At 37.9% G+C, this 15,057-nt stretch overlaps 1 protein-coding gene across 4 annotated transcripts in view; it reads right to left on the bottom strand.

The window, feature by feature from the left end:
- Positions 1–1,338: 1,338 nt before the first annotated feature.
- The window catches only part of CPSF6 (cleavage and polyadenylation specific factor 6), a 32,841-nt gene continuing 19,122 nt past the window's right edge, over positions 1,339–15,057 (bottom strand). For 2 of the 4 annotated variants that reach the window (XM_064166733.1, XM_064166735.1), the window contains 2 exons: positions 14,314–14,508; positions 1,339–6,806 (listed from right to left, as the gene is read on the bottom strand). In XM_064166733.1, coding sequence (XP_064022803.1) covers positions 14,319–14,508 — 190 coding nt within the window. In that variant the 3' untranslated portion in view covers positions 1,339–6,806; positions 14,314–14,318. The remainder of the gene's footprint in view (positions 6,807–14,313; positions 14,509–15,057) is intronic. The other 2 variants (XM_064166734.1, XM_064166736.1) reach the window with 1 other exon arrangement.

Below are 15,057 nucleotides of genomic sequence, written 5' to 3'. Positions count from 1 at the left end.
GCCAAGTTACTTCTGCTATCCTGTTGCTTGTTAGTTTGAACTACTACTATCTGAGCTCTTCAGACTAAGTGAATGTCATTTTCATTAACAGAGGTTTACAGCAGTAGCCAAAGCAGCTCAGGTTCATTTTCTAATGAGCATTTTGTTTCCTCTACACAGGCTTACACAATCACTCACTTTAAATAAAAGCACAACTATTGTGATTCTCTAAGCCAATGAGACTGCATTTCAAACTTATTTCTCAAGCTATGAAGACCAGGAAAAATAATCCTAAATGAAACCCAAGGTTCTGTTTGTTTATTAGAGCCAAAACCAGCAGTCTAAGATGGTACAAGGGACATAGTTCTTTCTGTGCTATGGTAAATGAACTTCAACAAGCCTGAGTTATGAAAAGTTCACCACTAGGATGGTAATGCTAATGGCTTGTGGTATCTAACACAAGCAGCTGTCTGTTTCCTCACTCAATGTTCTGATTTAGCAACAGAGTGAAAACATTTGTCCATCAAATTCCAGTGCCAAAATGAGTTTGAAACCATTACAGGATGGACACTGTCATTAGTACCAGACTATCTGCACAAGATGAGCTAACAATGACAGTTCAAACTGCCATACCACTGTTTTACCTCTGCTGTGTTTAACATGTAGGTGCTTTGCAGTGACACACATTTGCCAAATGTCAGCTCAAGAGGCCTGATTAAAACCAAACCATCACTGGCTTAATGCCTCCTATATGGCAAGCCTACAGCTCCAGGCAGCACTGGAGGTGTTAAAAAAAAGACTGGATGAGGCACTTAGTGCCATGGTCTAGCTGATAGGACAGGGCTGGGTGCTAGGTTGGACTGGATGAGTTTGGAGGTCTCTTCCAGCCTGCTTGATTCTATGATAATATTTGACTCTAAAAATCTACTTATAAGGGACTGAAACTGCTTTATAGCATGCTTTTGGTTTTCTCCTTCTACTGATGCATTACACATTAGCCACTGTGTGCTAGTTTGAAGGCCGTGAGCTACCCCATATCAGAGGACTCTGTCCCTGCAGTCTTTCTCAATGGCACCTGGGCCCCCCAAACCACCATACTGTGTTTTACAGAAAAATGACTGACAAAAACAAAAGTTACCTTGTAAAAGCAGTCTGCACTACTCACTGATTTTAAACTCTGAGAAGTGTCTTTAAAGGCCAGATGAGAATTCAGAGGTAATTACTGCGCTGACTCTAGCTAGAACACTAAAACTTAGGCCGTGGTCTGTGTTCTTCTAATGTCTGAAGTTCTGAAATGCCTCTGAGAATAAGGACTGCAGGGTTATTAGGCAAGCTGAAATGAAGACAGACAAAATCAGGTTTTAATAGAAAAATGGTCTTTATTTCTTCAGTACAAGGTAAACTACTATTGCAGTTTAAGACCAACACAAAAGTTGGACAGCAAATTGCTTAACAGTCTCCTAAAGGCTGAAAAAAGAAACCCATGAGAGCTAAAAATTATGCAGTGTTTCAAGTATAGCATCTAAAAAAGATGAAAGGATCCCTAAATGTAGAGATGAACTAAGTACCTCTGGCTGAAAATGTACTCAAACCCACAGCTACGATACCAAGCTTACCTTGTTGAGAAATACAGGTCTCCAGAAACTCAAGTATTCAACAGACTCTTTGGCCTGCCAGCATCAGGAAAGTGTTTGCTATGTACACAAAACCCTCTGGAGTCTGACAGGCATTGTGACAGGCATCCATTTGCTTACATTTTGCACTGCAATTCTACATCCCAGCTAGACAAGCTCTCCCTTGCTGTATTTCAAACCCACCTCCTGAACAGTTTTACTGAGAACATCCTTGTGCAAAATGGGAATCAGGAAATGGAAGGGTACAGGAAGACAATACAGGCTTGTTGTTTAGAGAGTCAGCAGTGCTGGTAATCATCATAAAAATGTGCAGATTTACCAAAGAGGAATGTATTTCACCTTTAAAACACTTGCCTTTTTTAATTACTTCTTTTCTAAACTTCCCTCCCCCTCTTTTTTTTTCCTTTGTGTTTTATTTTATAAAAGGACACCTTCAACAGTAAGGAAACTGAATTTGCAGTCACTTGTATTTATAAAAGTACACATATTCCTCCTTCTCTTACATCTGAAGATCAAGGGAATGTCTGTTTCATAATGTAATAATAATAATAATATGCACAGTTTAAAATATTTTCTCTTATAAAATACAGTATACAAGAGGTGAGGCCAAAGTCTATTACTTGAATATATGCCAAAGGGTTAGCACTGAATCATGTTAAAAAAAATAAACATCACATTACGTGGTCTGAATAGGTAAGAATTTCAACAGCTTAAATGCTCCACTTCCTTGTGATCAAAGGTAATACTGTTTTCATCAAGTCCTGAAAATAGCAAACTAGTCTATTTCCAAGGAAGCTTTAAAAGACTTCAGCACAGGCTTAGGTCATACCACAACCTAGAAGCCACTGCAGAAAAGTGGGGCTAGGATTCAAGGATTCAAGAATTAAAAGAGTGCAGAATATACAAACAGATTGAGATGCTTTATGGTATTTTGTCCAACATGGGCAAAGGAAAAAAAAAAGATCCCATGAGAACATCAAATTGAGGAACCTCCATGCTCCAAACTGCTCCTTAGTAATTCATGCTCTAAAGCTAAAATGAATCTGAAGCACATGGCATGTAAGAGCTTGATTCTGGGGGGGGGGTGGGGGTGGGGGGGTGATAACATCAAACACAAAACCCCTCAACTCTCCCACCCACCCCACGCCTGCCTGCAGTGCTGCTTGCAAGGCATCCTAAGCAGCTGCAAGAGACAGCATTTCTGCATGAATGTCATGGCTAATGGGCAGGCTGCAACCAGTGCGTTTAGGACCTGTGTGGTGGATGATAACTTAAACCCTAAACAGATTCCTCTTGCTTCTTTCCTAGGCCTAAACACTTCTTTTTGGAAAGAAATCCACCTTCTTTCAGTACGTGCATGCTGACCTACACTTTCCCCAAGGTCTTGAAGGGTTTGCATTTCACTGCAGAAGCAACTTAGTGCCTTGGATCTCTTTGGAGTGCTGGTCATAAACGTGCAGGAATTTATATGACTGAAAGTATCTTTGAGAAGCATCCTGTTAGGACGTTTAAGGCTGTATCTCAGTTTACACAGGAACCAATGACAACTTTAAGAGCCTATGTATAAAATTCTTTTAAATAAAAAGAGGAGCAAAGTCTGTTTAACCTGTACAGAAGGGAGCAAGTGGATAAGAAAAGGAATAGGGAATTAAGTATTTCTATAAAGAATGCCATTTTTACTAGAAACACATGTGACAAATATATACAACATTTGAACCTCTGATTATCCACATACAACTAGGAACACATTTACAAGGGTTTGGGTATGCAACTAAACAATCAGGTGGGGAAAAAACCAAACACTTAGGAAAACTGCACCTTGCCAGTTTCAAAAGGAACAAAAACCCCAGAAGCCACTCACTCCTTTAAAAAAATAATTAAGCAAATAGCTAATTTTAACAAGAATCTTAACACAAAAACAGCTACCCAAGCTTGTAAGTCACACTGTAAATGAAAATCTGAACTTCTGCATTCTTCAAAATGCAATCAGAACTGAAATTATTGGCACAGAAAGCAAAAAATGAGGGGGGAAAAAGGACACTGTACAGTTTTCAAAATGCTATGTTCCTCTGAAGAAGTAATTTTTGACCTGTCAAAACACAGTCCAGTAGAAATTTCACTTTTAAAAAATTCCTCTATTTCTAAAAAGAAAAAAAAACACAAGAAAACACCACCAAGCCCTCAGTAAAACAATTTCTGTTGCTAAAGCTCTGCCACCCCTAAGTCACTACGACTTGTTGGGTTTGTCTTTCAAGATAAAAGGACACAAGCTTAAGATATTCTTTTCAGAGTCACTCGTAAAAAACATCAAGACTTGAAAGAAAGAAACTAAGTATTTCCTCACAGACTTGTTTTGTCCTCTCCTCAGCAAAGGGAGGTGAAATGCAGCTGGATGAATACCAAAGAGCACAGCGGTAACCATCCTGGCATCATCACCAGCCAGCAAGATACCAAACTGCTATTTCCTGAGGTGCACAGGAAATTGCCAGTCACGCTTAACTAAACAAAACCTGCTAACAACTCTACTACAGATCCAGTTATACATGATGTGCATTAGGCATATTCCTTTTTGGTGTCTATCAGGGTCTTTGGATTTTTTTTTTCCCTGTACATAGTTTTTGTTTGCTTGTTTCATTAAAACCCAAAACCCTAACAAGTAAAACTCAGTAACAAGAGGATCATCTAAATTGCAACACAATAGATTTATCAGTTAAAACTAAGTATTTGGAGAACAGGCAGAAATAAAGGTCTTCATACGGGGACCTCATCTCTCAAGTCACAATGATTGCTCAGTTTAACTTATCTTCCCCCTGCTATTCCCATTGCCAGCAATGGAAATCTGTATCTGAGGGAGAAATTCCACTCCGTGTAAAAAGAGCAACAACCTCCTTAAAACTATTGGAATGAGGAGTAAAATATCAGTTCCTGCATAAAAAGCTTGCACATGTACTTTTTTATTTTAAGCTTGAATAGATCTATGCAATGGAACATTACTTACCTGCTGCCTCTCCAGTATTAGCTATTCCTCCTGTAACAGCTACAGGCAGGTTATTTCTTCCTTAAACTTATTACACACAGCAGTAAACAATGTTTTTAAGTAAAGAGAAGAAATAATAATATTACAACAGTACTGTCTGTAACCCACACCTATTCACAAAAAGCAGGAAATGAGTCATGACTTGTTTGATACAACTTTTCAGTTTTACAAAATCTTTTAAAAGGCAGTTTTCATTTCCAAACAGGATTAAACAAACATCTCAAATAGCTTCTCAGTAGCAAATAGTTCAATAAACACCAGTGATCCCATGCATGAGGAACTGAGGTACACAATTTGAGGGGGGGAGAGGGAAGGGGAAAGGTAAGGGGAGAGAGTCTGAAGCTTTAGCCAAGTCCAACAGCATGAACCTGCCTGCAGCAAACCTGACTGAGTGGTAGGTGACAGAAACGTTGGAGCGTTTCAGACTTAGGTGATACTTTTGTAGTTGCACAGGCTACTGGTCCCAAGTCAATAGAGCATAAAAATCACTCACACAGGCAAATAAGGTACTTGGAGTATATGTTTACATTCCTTGAAATCTATGGAATGTAAGCACATGCTTTGAATGCTCTGGAAAAAACAAAATGGATTTAAGTGTTTTCCTGAACAGGGTAAAACATTTCAGGTGGGCTGTAAAATCTTCAAGATCCGTGTAAAAAAGGAAAGAAACAAAGAATTGTCCAAGACTTGCCTCTTAAAGCCATCTGAGGTCTTGAAACTTATCTTAAAACATTTAAGTGCAGCTACTTCAGTAAGTGAAAACTCCCAAGAATAAATCTCTTGTGTAACAGCTTACAACAGACTAAAAGCGAAGCCTCTGTACGAGGCTGTCAGAAACGTTAAGGTCTGCGACTTGTACGAACTTTCTGTTGACTTGCTGAAAGGAAATTTAAGCCCAATTCTGAAATTTGAAGTCAGCTTTTTACTGGGAGCTCCAATTGGTCGTTTTGAGGTAAATTTACAAAACCTCATCTGACAGATTTGGTTAGTGCCAGGACATTTAAATGTTGCCCATCACTGAACAAGGACATACAAGTGTACCTTCTCTTGTATATGCAGGTGTGAAAAGACCCCCAAGTTACTGAGAAAACAGCAAACCTAGAAAGTCTGGGAAAAAAATGGAAACATCTGGTTTCTTCTGGCACATTTCTAATATACAACTATGTACAGACTGCTACAGCCTTGGGGGGGAGGGTGGGAGTGGAGAGGAAACACACACAAGCACAATAAAACTGTAAACAACTGCAGGGTTTGGTTTTGGTTTCTAAATCTAACCTTTCCACCCCTCACTATGGACAGTTTAAGGTTCTATTAACTGTAGTGTCAATCAGGATTGAGGCTGTAGGAGAGAGAGAATTTTCAGGGTGCTAAAATCGCAGGCTTGAGGCCACCTCTCCTCAAAACAGACCATAAAGAGCTGCAGCTTTTACAGTTTTATATGTCAGTTAGCAAATTCATAAGCCACCTAGAATACTGCTAGAAAGCAAAATAGCATTAAAGGTTTTGTGTAACCACCTATTTTCATATCAAAATTGAACGTGTGAGAGCAACATTAGTATGTTTAAACTCACTGAATGCAAGATTAGGTTGAGGCATATGCAAAAAACTATTGCAATGTTTTTAAAGACAGCATCAATGTTCTCATTGTAACATTATCTTTAAATATTGCTGAACACAAGACTTTCCCTGAGGTGTAAACATCAAATAACTTGAACAGCTTTACACATCAGCCCCATTAAACAGTTTATTACAACACTACATCTACTGTAATCAGTGGTGCTGTGTACAGACATTATCATATGAACATTTTAACATGAACAAACTACTATAAAAACAAGCTTTTACTTGACTTTTTCTTTTTTTTTTCCAATTGCTTGCACATTATAATTGCCAAATGTATATAACCAGTAATAAAGTTGCAAAAAGCTATAGGGTTTAAATCACACAGGTTTCCCTCAAACAAAACAGTTAAGCAACATAAAAAAGTAAAAGAGCTACCGGTTACCATGTATGCAGATTTGCTTTATTCAGATCTATTCCTGTTCATTTTATCCATGAATCCTTACAGGCTCAGTTCATTCACATGAAGCAAACTGCTGGGACAAGCATCTTTTCCTTGAAGAATCTTGTCTTGCACGCTGTTCCTCTTCCTTCAGCTGTAATGTGTCAAAATTTGTGATGTAGATTTTTGCTAGTCCCCATAATACACAGAAAATTGTTGGCTTATCTATACATACACAAGTCGTGCACCTACACTTCACCATAACGTAAACTAACACACAATACCCAGCAGCAGCAGTAGCTGCTCCTTTGTGCATCAAACTACTTGCTAATACAAACAGTTATAACGAAAACTAATGCTGTGGTACAACAAAGTTGAAAGAATATCAAATTCACAGTTGAAGTAGCAAATGATAAAGGAAGAAGCAGCCACTGTTCCTGTGACTGATGGAAAGCCTTGTGTAGAACGTTTCCTAAGCTATGCGCTTTGCAAGAGCAAAGGAACAAGCAGGTTAAGGTAATTTTACCACAACTAGATTGTTACAGTTTTTTACCTGCTCACTGACATGTTTTTAAGCTGGTTTGACATTTAAGTAATGCACTGAATGTATAATGAAGTGGATGGCTCACAGCTCAGTAGCATTTAAAAGTGCACCAAATCTGATATCAGTACTTCATCATTTTCAGGCCAGTGGCAAGCAGGTTGGGCTTCCCCTCTAAAAACACACGCTTGCAGTTCAACCACAAGAGCTCACTTTTCATGTAATACAATAGATTTGCAGTTTTCCTCACCTACTTGCACTAGGGAAAAAGAAAAAAACTCAACCCAAAAACCAAATCCAAGCCCTACTTCCTACTCCCACCTCTTTTGGCAAGTTAAGGAGCCACATCGTTCAGAGTTAATTACTGTTAAGAGTTCACAAAATACTTGGGATGGTATAATTCCATACACTGGATTTCACTTGAATTCCATTACAAAACAATTAGCTACCTTCATTTCATTATTAATTTACAATTTCAACATTCAAGAATTTCAGAAGAATTTAAAAATCAATTTGTTTAAGGAAAAAAAAAATAAGCTCCCAACCGCCCCCCCAAAATCCCAACACATTCAATTGTTCAGCGGAAAACCAAGAGACATTTAGAGGAGCAATTTCGTGAACGTGTACCAGTACACAGCTGTCAAATATTCTTCTACTAGCACAAGAATTTCAAAAGCAAAACCAAAAGTACTCAATTTTGCATGAACAACTGACACATTTCTTCTCCCTTTACTCAAAAGTGACTGTTAACACCAACTTTATTTAAACCAGAATGTATCACCAAGTCAGCTCTATGCACACCAGCCAAGTCAAATCCAAAGCAGTAACTAGAATTTCTCATTTGCAGACTTTGTTCCCAGGTCATGAATGTTTTCAGTCAGTTACTATTGGGGAAGTTCCTTCCCCAGAGATCAAAGTTTCCATTGGTGTTATGTACTTTTAAAATTAATTAGTAGCGAAGTGGGGGGAAAAGTGCTGCCTCTGCAAGATGTGTTCAGAGTTGCCAGCCAAGGTAGCAGAAACAGACAGGGGAGAATCTCAGGTGTTGGTTTTTTAAGTGGATAAAGTATGTGACAGCTGTGAGACTGCATGTCAGAATTTGCTGCTCTCATCACACAAGAATTATGGATCTTTACCACTTCTATGGAGACAGTTACCAGATCCAAAGCACCATATATATAAATATATATATATGATTTATAATGCTAGCAGAAGAAAGCTTCAGTTCCTGGGAGTAATTTGCTAGATTTATAAAGGCAACTTATGGAACTACAGGAACTTTGAAGAATGCATGATAAACTGGACTTAGGATTCATATTTTTCATTCTAGGGCTTTAAGACAGTCAGCACCACACTGAACCCTCACTTTCAAAAAAGCCATGACCAACTAAAATCCAAAGCAGTGTACATTTTGGTTCCAAGTATTCTGCCACTGGACTTTGGCAAAATTGGAAACCTCTGTGGTTTTGAAAGGGAGAAATAAATCTGTTTGGATTAGATCTTCACACTCAGCCCTTTTCAGTATTCTACAAGGATGTAGAATATTGAAGTAAGAAACAATTAAAAAAAATAAATGAATCTCTAGTTGGTACTTCTTGGCACTGCTGTTTCCCATCTGCCTTAAGCTCCTTTAAGCTATCTGTTCCAAGCATGTCTGAAGTTTGTACAGTTTAACACCATACAGCAATCAGTTTCTTACTAATAAACCCCAAATTGCAGACTTGTATGTTAAATGGTTATTTTGTGATTTAAAGAGTTAGGACTTCATGCCAGAACATTTCACAAATGAAATCCCAGAATTTAAAAGTGATGAAACATTTTTTTCCCATATTTATGCAAGATGCAACTTGAGCATTTCCCCCCTCCCAGACTCTTACAACAAACCCCAACAGCTTTCTTGTATATATAAAGCATCTTGCAGTAGCAACTCTTATTTTTTTCCCCCTTCAATTCCAATTGTCCAAAGAAGCAGCATATGAAAGCTTCAAACAGCTTTCCCAAGTGTAAAAATTCTACAAGAGTTTAAAGCTGTATGTGCATACACCCATCAAGTTTGGTTAGAATAGTGTAATTTCTGGTGTTTTCAGAGACTAAGGTTTCAATCTCTCAGTAAGGTCACAATTCAGGATAATGCATGATACACATTTGTCATTATATTCCAATAGCTCCTAAGAATTACTTCATGTAATTCTCCTTTATTCTATACATAAAGAAAGGAAATACAAAAAGCAAAACTCCCACAGAAGTTACCAGCTCAAAAGGCAAAATTTGTTTTCACTTAACCTGCATTCCAGAACATCACAAACCTCCAAACACTGTGATGCTTTAGCTCTAGTACAGTGAGAAAAAAGCCATATTTGTCTTTCTGCATGTAAGATGAGATACATCCTTGATTCTGTTCATCATACACATACAAACAGACTCTCTTTTACCACCACTAGCACCTTCTTCTATTTGCTGCCTATTATTAGTGTACTTACCTGGGCATCTTTGTGCAGTCCTGGTGTATAACTTTAAAGTGAACACCAGAACAATTCCCTGAGTTTATAAAGAACTTTATACAGGATAAAAAAGAACTCTCTCAAACTAGCTCTAGTCATTTTATGCCTTTGTTCTACTCCCTCTGCCTATTTGCCAAGGATTACTGATGAACAGAAAATTCAACCTTTAGTTCCCAAATTAAAAAGATGTGGATTACTGGCAACTATCTTTCACGTTAAAATATGAGGAAGACACAAAAAAAGGTAGGTCAGGCTGCCAGAAGAAAACCTAAAAATGAAGAGAACTCTCTTATTTCTCACTTTAAAAAAGAAATCTTAGTTCTCAAACCACAATGAGCAAAAGGAGAAAATGGTATCCCTTTGTTCTTTGGAGAACACTGCACCAAAGCAACATCTGCATTTGCAACTAACTTCTTTGCTTCAAATGGTGTAAGGCTTAAAGTTTGGGGTTTTTTGAGAACTTTCACACAGCTTGGATTTGTCAAAACTACTTAGATCTCACAAGCAAAAAGCACAGATTGTGGGGAACACAAAAAGGTCAAGTCTAAAGACACCTCGGAAGACAACAAAACAACATGTTCATGGCAGAATTTAGGCAGTTATGCATTTGAAAACAGACAACAGTGTAAGATTTTTCACTTCAGTTTTCAAATCATCTTATCACCCTCAAGAAAATGAGAGAAATGCCTAAACATTAAGAAAGAAACTACCTGTTTCCATAATGCACCCGAGTAGCCATACAATGAACTTCAAGCAGCACAGGAAAATAGTGGCACTGCTTGCCTCTTTCACTCTACACTGGATTTCAGGCACACAAAACATTGCTTCTCTGATGAATTCTACAAGCAGTAGAATAGTGGCAGCCCCACATATGTGCTTCCTCAAAAAATACACAGTTTCAAACCGAAAGACTAAGTAGATAATGTTCATAATAGCTTAAGAAGATCTGAAATACTGGTAGATGGGTGCACAGACCCAGGCCTTGAACAATGCCACCACAACTCACTTCATTTTCTGCTATTTACCAGAAGCTTATTATTGAAATAACTTACAAAAATAGACATTTTCCTCTTAATTTACAAGGTCTCTTAAAAGGCTAATTTCATAGTTCACTTGATGTTTAATTTGTTGCCAACACAGTTACAGGATGGTTCCTATTTATACAAGCAAAAATAATGACTATTACTCAGATTATCAGTGCCATTTCCCCTCCTACTGACACCAATAAAATTTCCAACCATGTGAATTTTTAGATCATTTCAAAGCTGAAGCTATTTCTGAGACAGACAAGAGCCTCAGACTTTAAGTTACTTTGCTTACAGTGGTTTGAGAGCAGAAAAATCAGAGGAAACCCAGGAAATATGGAGTACAAAGTCTACATACATATCAACTGTTACAACGTTGTGGTTTTGTCTTTGCAGTTCAGTCCAAATCCAGTTTAAATAGGAAATATTCAACCCAATAACAAAAAAACAGAAAATGAAATATTTAACATTCAAGTAGTTAATAGAAATTCAGACAGATTAAGGCTGGGACAATGTATCAGCTAGAAATACATCACTGTGTATCAGTTAAATTGAAAAAAAATAATCTGTCTAAAAAAAGAGAGTCAGGACTCATGCTGATGAATATATATTACTGTTCTGTTTGTACACATCAATTTTGGTGTTAATGCTTCTAAAGATTTGGATTCTGAGTTCTCATGACTCAAACCAGTTAGCCATTTGTTTTAAATCCATTGTTCTTTATATGTATAGGCTTTCTACAAGCAAAGGGAAGGTGTTTCAAGGAAACATTCAGCTCACAGCAATTCTGTAGAATGGATTGTCAATGTCCATGTGTCCTTACCCCAAAGGAAGGCACAAACATCTTGCAAGGACGAAATTTTATATGATGGAGTGTACAAACAGAAGTGTAAACACCTGCTGTGGTACATCTAAAAATTTTAAGAGTTTTATTAACACATTTAGTAAGAGTTTTTATTCCAATTGAACCCATCTCTATAAATGTATTACAGAACAAACCGAATTCCACTGTATACAAAACTCTTCACAATGGACCTTTAAAATCCTTCTAAAACTAGAGGTGTAGCACTTTCAAAGAAGATGCCAGTACAGTATCACAGTTATGACTATAGATACACAGTAAGGAGAAGCATGGGTGCAGGCACAGAGGCAGCTTCATGTTCTCTGGCAAACACAGTACTATGGGGAGCAACCCTTTTCAGTGCTGCTGATATTTATTAATAGATTGAGACTTTAAAATCCATTTATGAATCTTATTCAACGTAGCGAATGAAGCAAAAAAAATATGTATGGCAACATACATCTTAGTGAAAATGAAACATACAAACCAGGAGATAACTGTATTTCTTTTATATGTGTGTATGTATAAATATATAGAAACAAAACTACAATAAAGCTTCTTCATTAAGACAGCAACAAGACAAAGTGTTTACAACTTAACTTTAGAATACCAAATTCTTTCATTTATACGCAGAGTACTAAATTTGCCCTTTAAATCAAGCACTTACAACCTATTCTTTCACAAGGGAACCTTAAGAATACAACCCCTCTGAAAGGAAATTGTAGTCCCAGCTCACAAAGTTGAAGGATGTTGCATATATAAATCCCATCTGAACTTACAGACTGAAATAAAGCTCATTTTAGAATTGTAAGATGCAGCCTAATGCTATTTGATTTGTTTCCTTGGAGTGAGAGGGTAGGAAATCTGTACTTGGCACAGAAAAACTCTGTAGCTACATGCACAGCACTAAATACATAAAAAATAGGCATAAATCTGTCTTAAGTTCTACGTTATTAACAGATTTTAGTATGGCTTGCTCACCTTCATTGGACTATGCAAATACATCCATCACTCAGCAAAATGGTTTCCTATTACATCATCAACAGCTATTTGCAAATATCACAAATATTCATTTGTGATAGAAGGTAAAAAATCAGTTCAATGAAAGCAGCTGCATTTACTTTTGTTTAATCTGCATTTTTGTGTTCCAATACTTCACAATTAAGAACTGTAACTTGCTGGTTTTATGTTGTTCCACAAGTATTTCTACCCATCCATTTTTTACAACCAGAAAACGGCATTAACAGACATACACTGCCAACATATTTCAGTTGGCATGTTTTAAGTTCCTTCTTAAGCCTTAGAATCCTCTTATCTAGGTCTGTTACTGCTTTGTGTGTCCCCTCTGAGTACATAAACCCAAGACAACACTTAATACTCAAAGACTAGAGCATTAATATCAGAACCTGGTCTCTGCCAAAGCAGTTAGTGACACAAAGGCCTGACTGGAAACCTGACATTAACACAAAGTATTTTCATGTAGGAGTTCACTACATTGTATAGGATGTCTAAAACATTTGGTTCTACTTAACTTCTCTAAATGACCTTCCATGAATAAACATCACAGGCAAGTCTGGGAACTAAATCTGAGGGCAGACAGAAGGAATGGAAGTTGGGCAGAGAGGCAAGTCCCCAAGTTTCGATTTTAGCATAGATGTAATGGCAAAAAAAAAAAAAACCAAGGGAAAAGATCACTGCAGAGAAACTAATAGGTAGGGAGTTTCCAGTTGTTGATTACAAGGAATCATATTTAGCCTCAATTCCCACAGCTCAAAAGAGTACATTATATAATGTGACATGATGAACATCTCCATTTTAATGCTCTCAGCACTCTATCAAAAATAAAAGCATTCTTTTACAGGCTACTCTGTAGCTACCTAAACATTTTTGCACAGAAGACTGCAGATATGAAATAAAAGAACATGTTAGTTTGTGAACAATCAGAAAAGAAACCACCTTTGAGTCGTACATTTGATTGCTAGTCTTCAGAAAACAGTTTTACTGTCAGTGGGGAGAGACAATGAAAAATTAGGATGGTGGAGAGGCAACTGATCATAAATCTTTTTGAAGGTAACACCTGAATGTAGCTAGAAGGCAGAAGATACTGACAGGTCATACTTCATGAAATAAAAGAGCAAAGTCTGGTTGTGTTTCCTGAATTGGAGTAAAACTCACTAGGGGTAAAAAAAAACCCAAAACAAAAAACCCAAAACAATAAACCCAGCAGACAAGAAAAGCACACATCCAAAGAAGCAGCTCTGTGCTTGTGCAAAGAATGTAACCCTGTGCACACATGTCTACACTGAAATAAGCCACACATGAAGGGCTAAACAAGTCCTTAAACAAGAAGATTTTAAGGTACAAAATTAGGGTTTTTTAAATACAAACAAGAAATACAATCACAAATTACATACAACCTTCCAAGATTCTAAAGAGCAGAACTTACCATTCTGCCTTACTGCCTTTTTATCTTTTTAACAACCAGTTTAATTGCATTTCATAAAAACCATTACCACCACCTAAAATTAAGAAAGGCATCATGCAAACTGCAGAAGGTAATCACAAATACTCCCTCCACTCCACGGCCAGTTACCTGTCGCTACTTACCTGCATTCACGCCAGGTGCTGCAAGAAGAAAGTGATTCAGTATATACCGCAGGGTCGTTTAAAAGCAGACATTAATGGTGCAAACAATCCCAAACCTAGAGCAGTTAGTTTTAGCAAAGCAATTAACATATGAAAGAAGCTCTCACCTTCTTTAACGGTGACGATACTCTCTCTCTCTATCTCGTTCTCTGTCGCGATCTCTGTCGCGATCACGGTGCCTCTCTCTCTCACGGCTTCTTTCTCGGTAATAGTCATCGTGACGATCTCTGCTACGCGATTTGTGGCGTCTGCTCTTTTCTCGTGACCTACTGTGGTCCCTCTCTCTGGATCTCTCACGTCTTCTAAAAGAAATTACTTCATTAAATTTTTCTCCACGGTATGAGCCACCTGCATGCCCATTTTGTATCCCGTTAGCAAACACCAAGTTGATGAAAAGAGATACGGTATGAGAAAAATACCTGTTCGCTCTGATGCAGAGAGAGAATCATACAATGGTTTGGGTTGGAAAAGACCTCCAAAGGTCATCCAGACCAACCCCCTGAAGGCAGCAGGGATATCCTCCACTAGATCAGGTTGTTCAGAGCTTTTTTGAGCCTGACTCTGAATATCACACAGAATGTTTTGGGCTGGAAGGGACCTTCACGATCACCTAGCTCCAAACCCCTGCCATAGGCAGAGACAGCTCACACTACAGCAGGCTGCTCAAGGCCCGGTCCAATCTTGTCTTGAACACCTTTAGAGAGGGAGCATCCATGACCTCCCTGGACAATCTGCACCAGTGTCTCATCACCCTCACTGTAAGGAATTTTTTCATTCATCTCCAGGGATGGATACTCAATGACCTCCCTGGGCAACCCATTCCAGTGTTAGCTATATTATCCAGTGTTACC

The sequence above is a fragment of the Pogoniulus pusillus genome, chromosome 27 (assembly GCF_015220805.1).
Source record: "Pogoniulus pusillus isolate bPogPus1 chromosome 27, bPogPus1.pri, whole genome shotgun sequence".
Classification (NCBI taxonomy): Eukaryota; Metazoa; Chordata; class Aves; order Piciformes; family Lybiidae; genus Pogoniulus; species Pogoniulus pusillus.
This window is presented reverse-complemented; position numbering and strand designations above follow the sequence as displayed.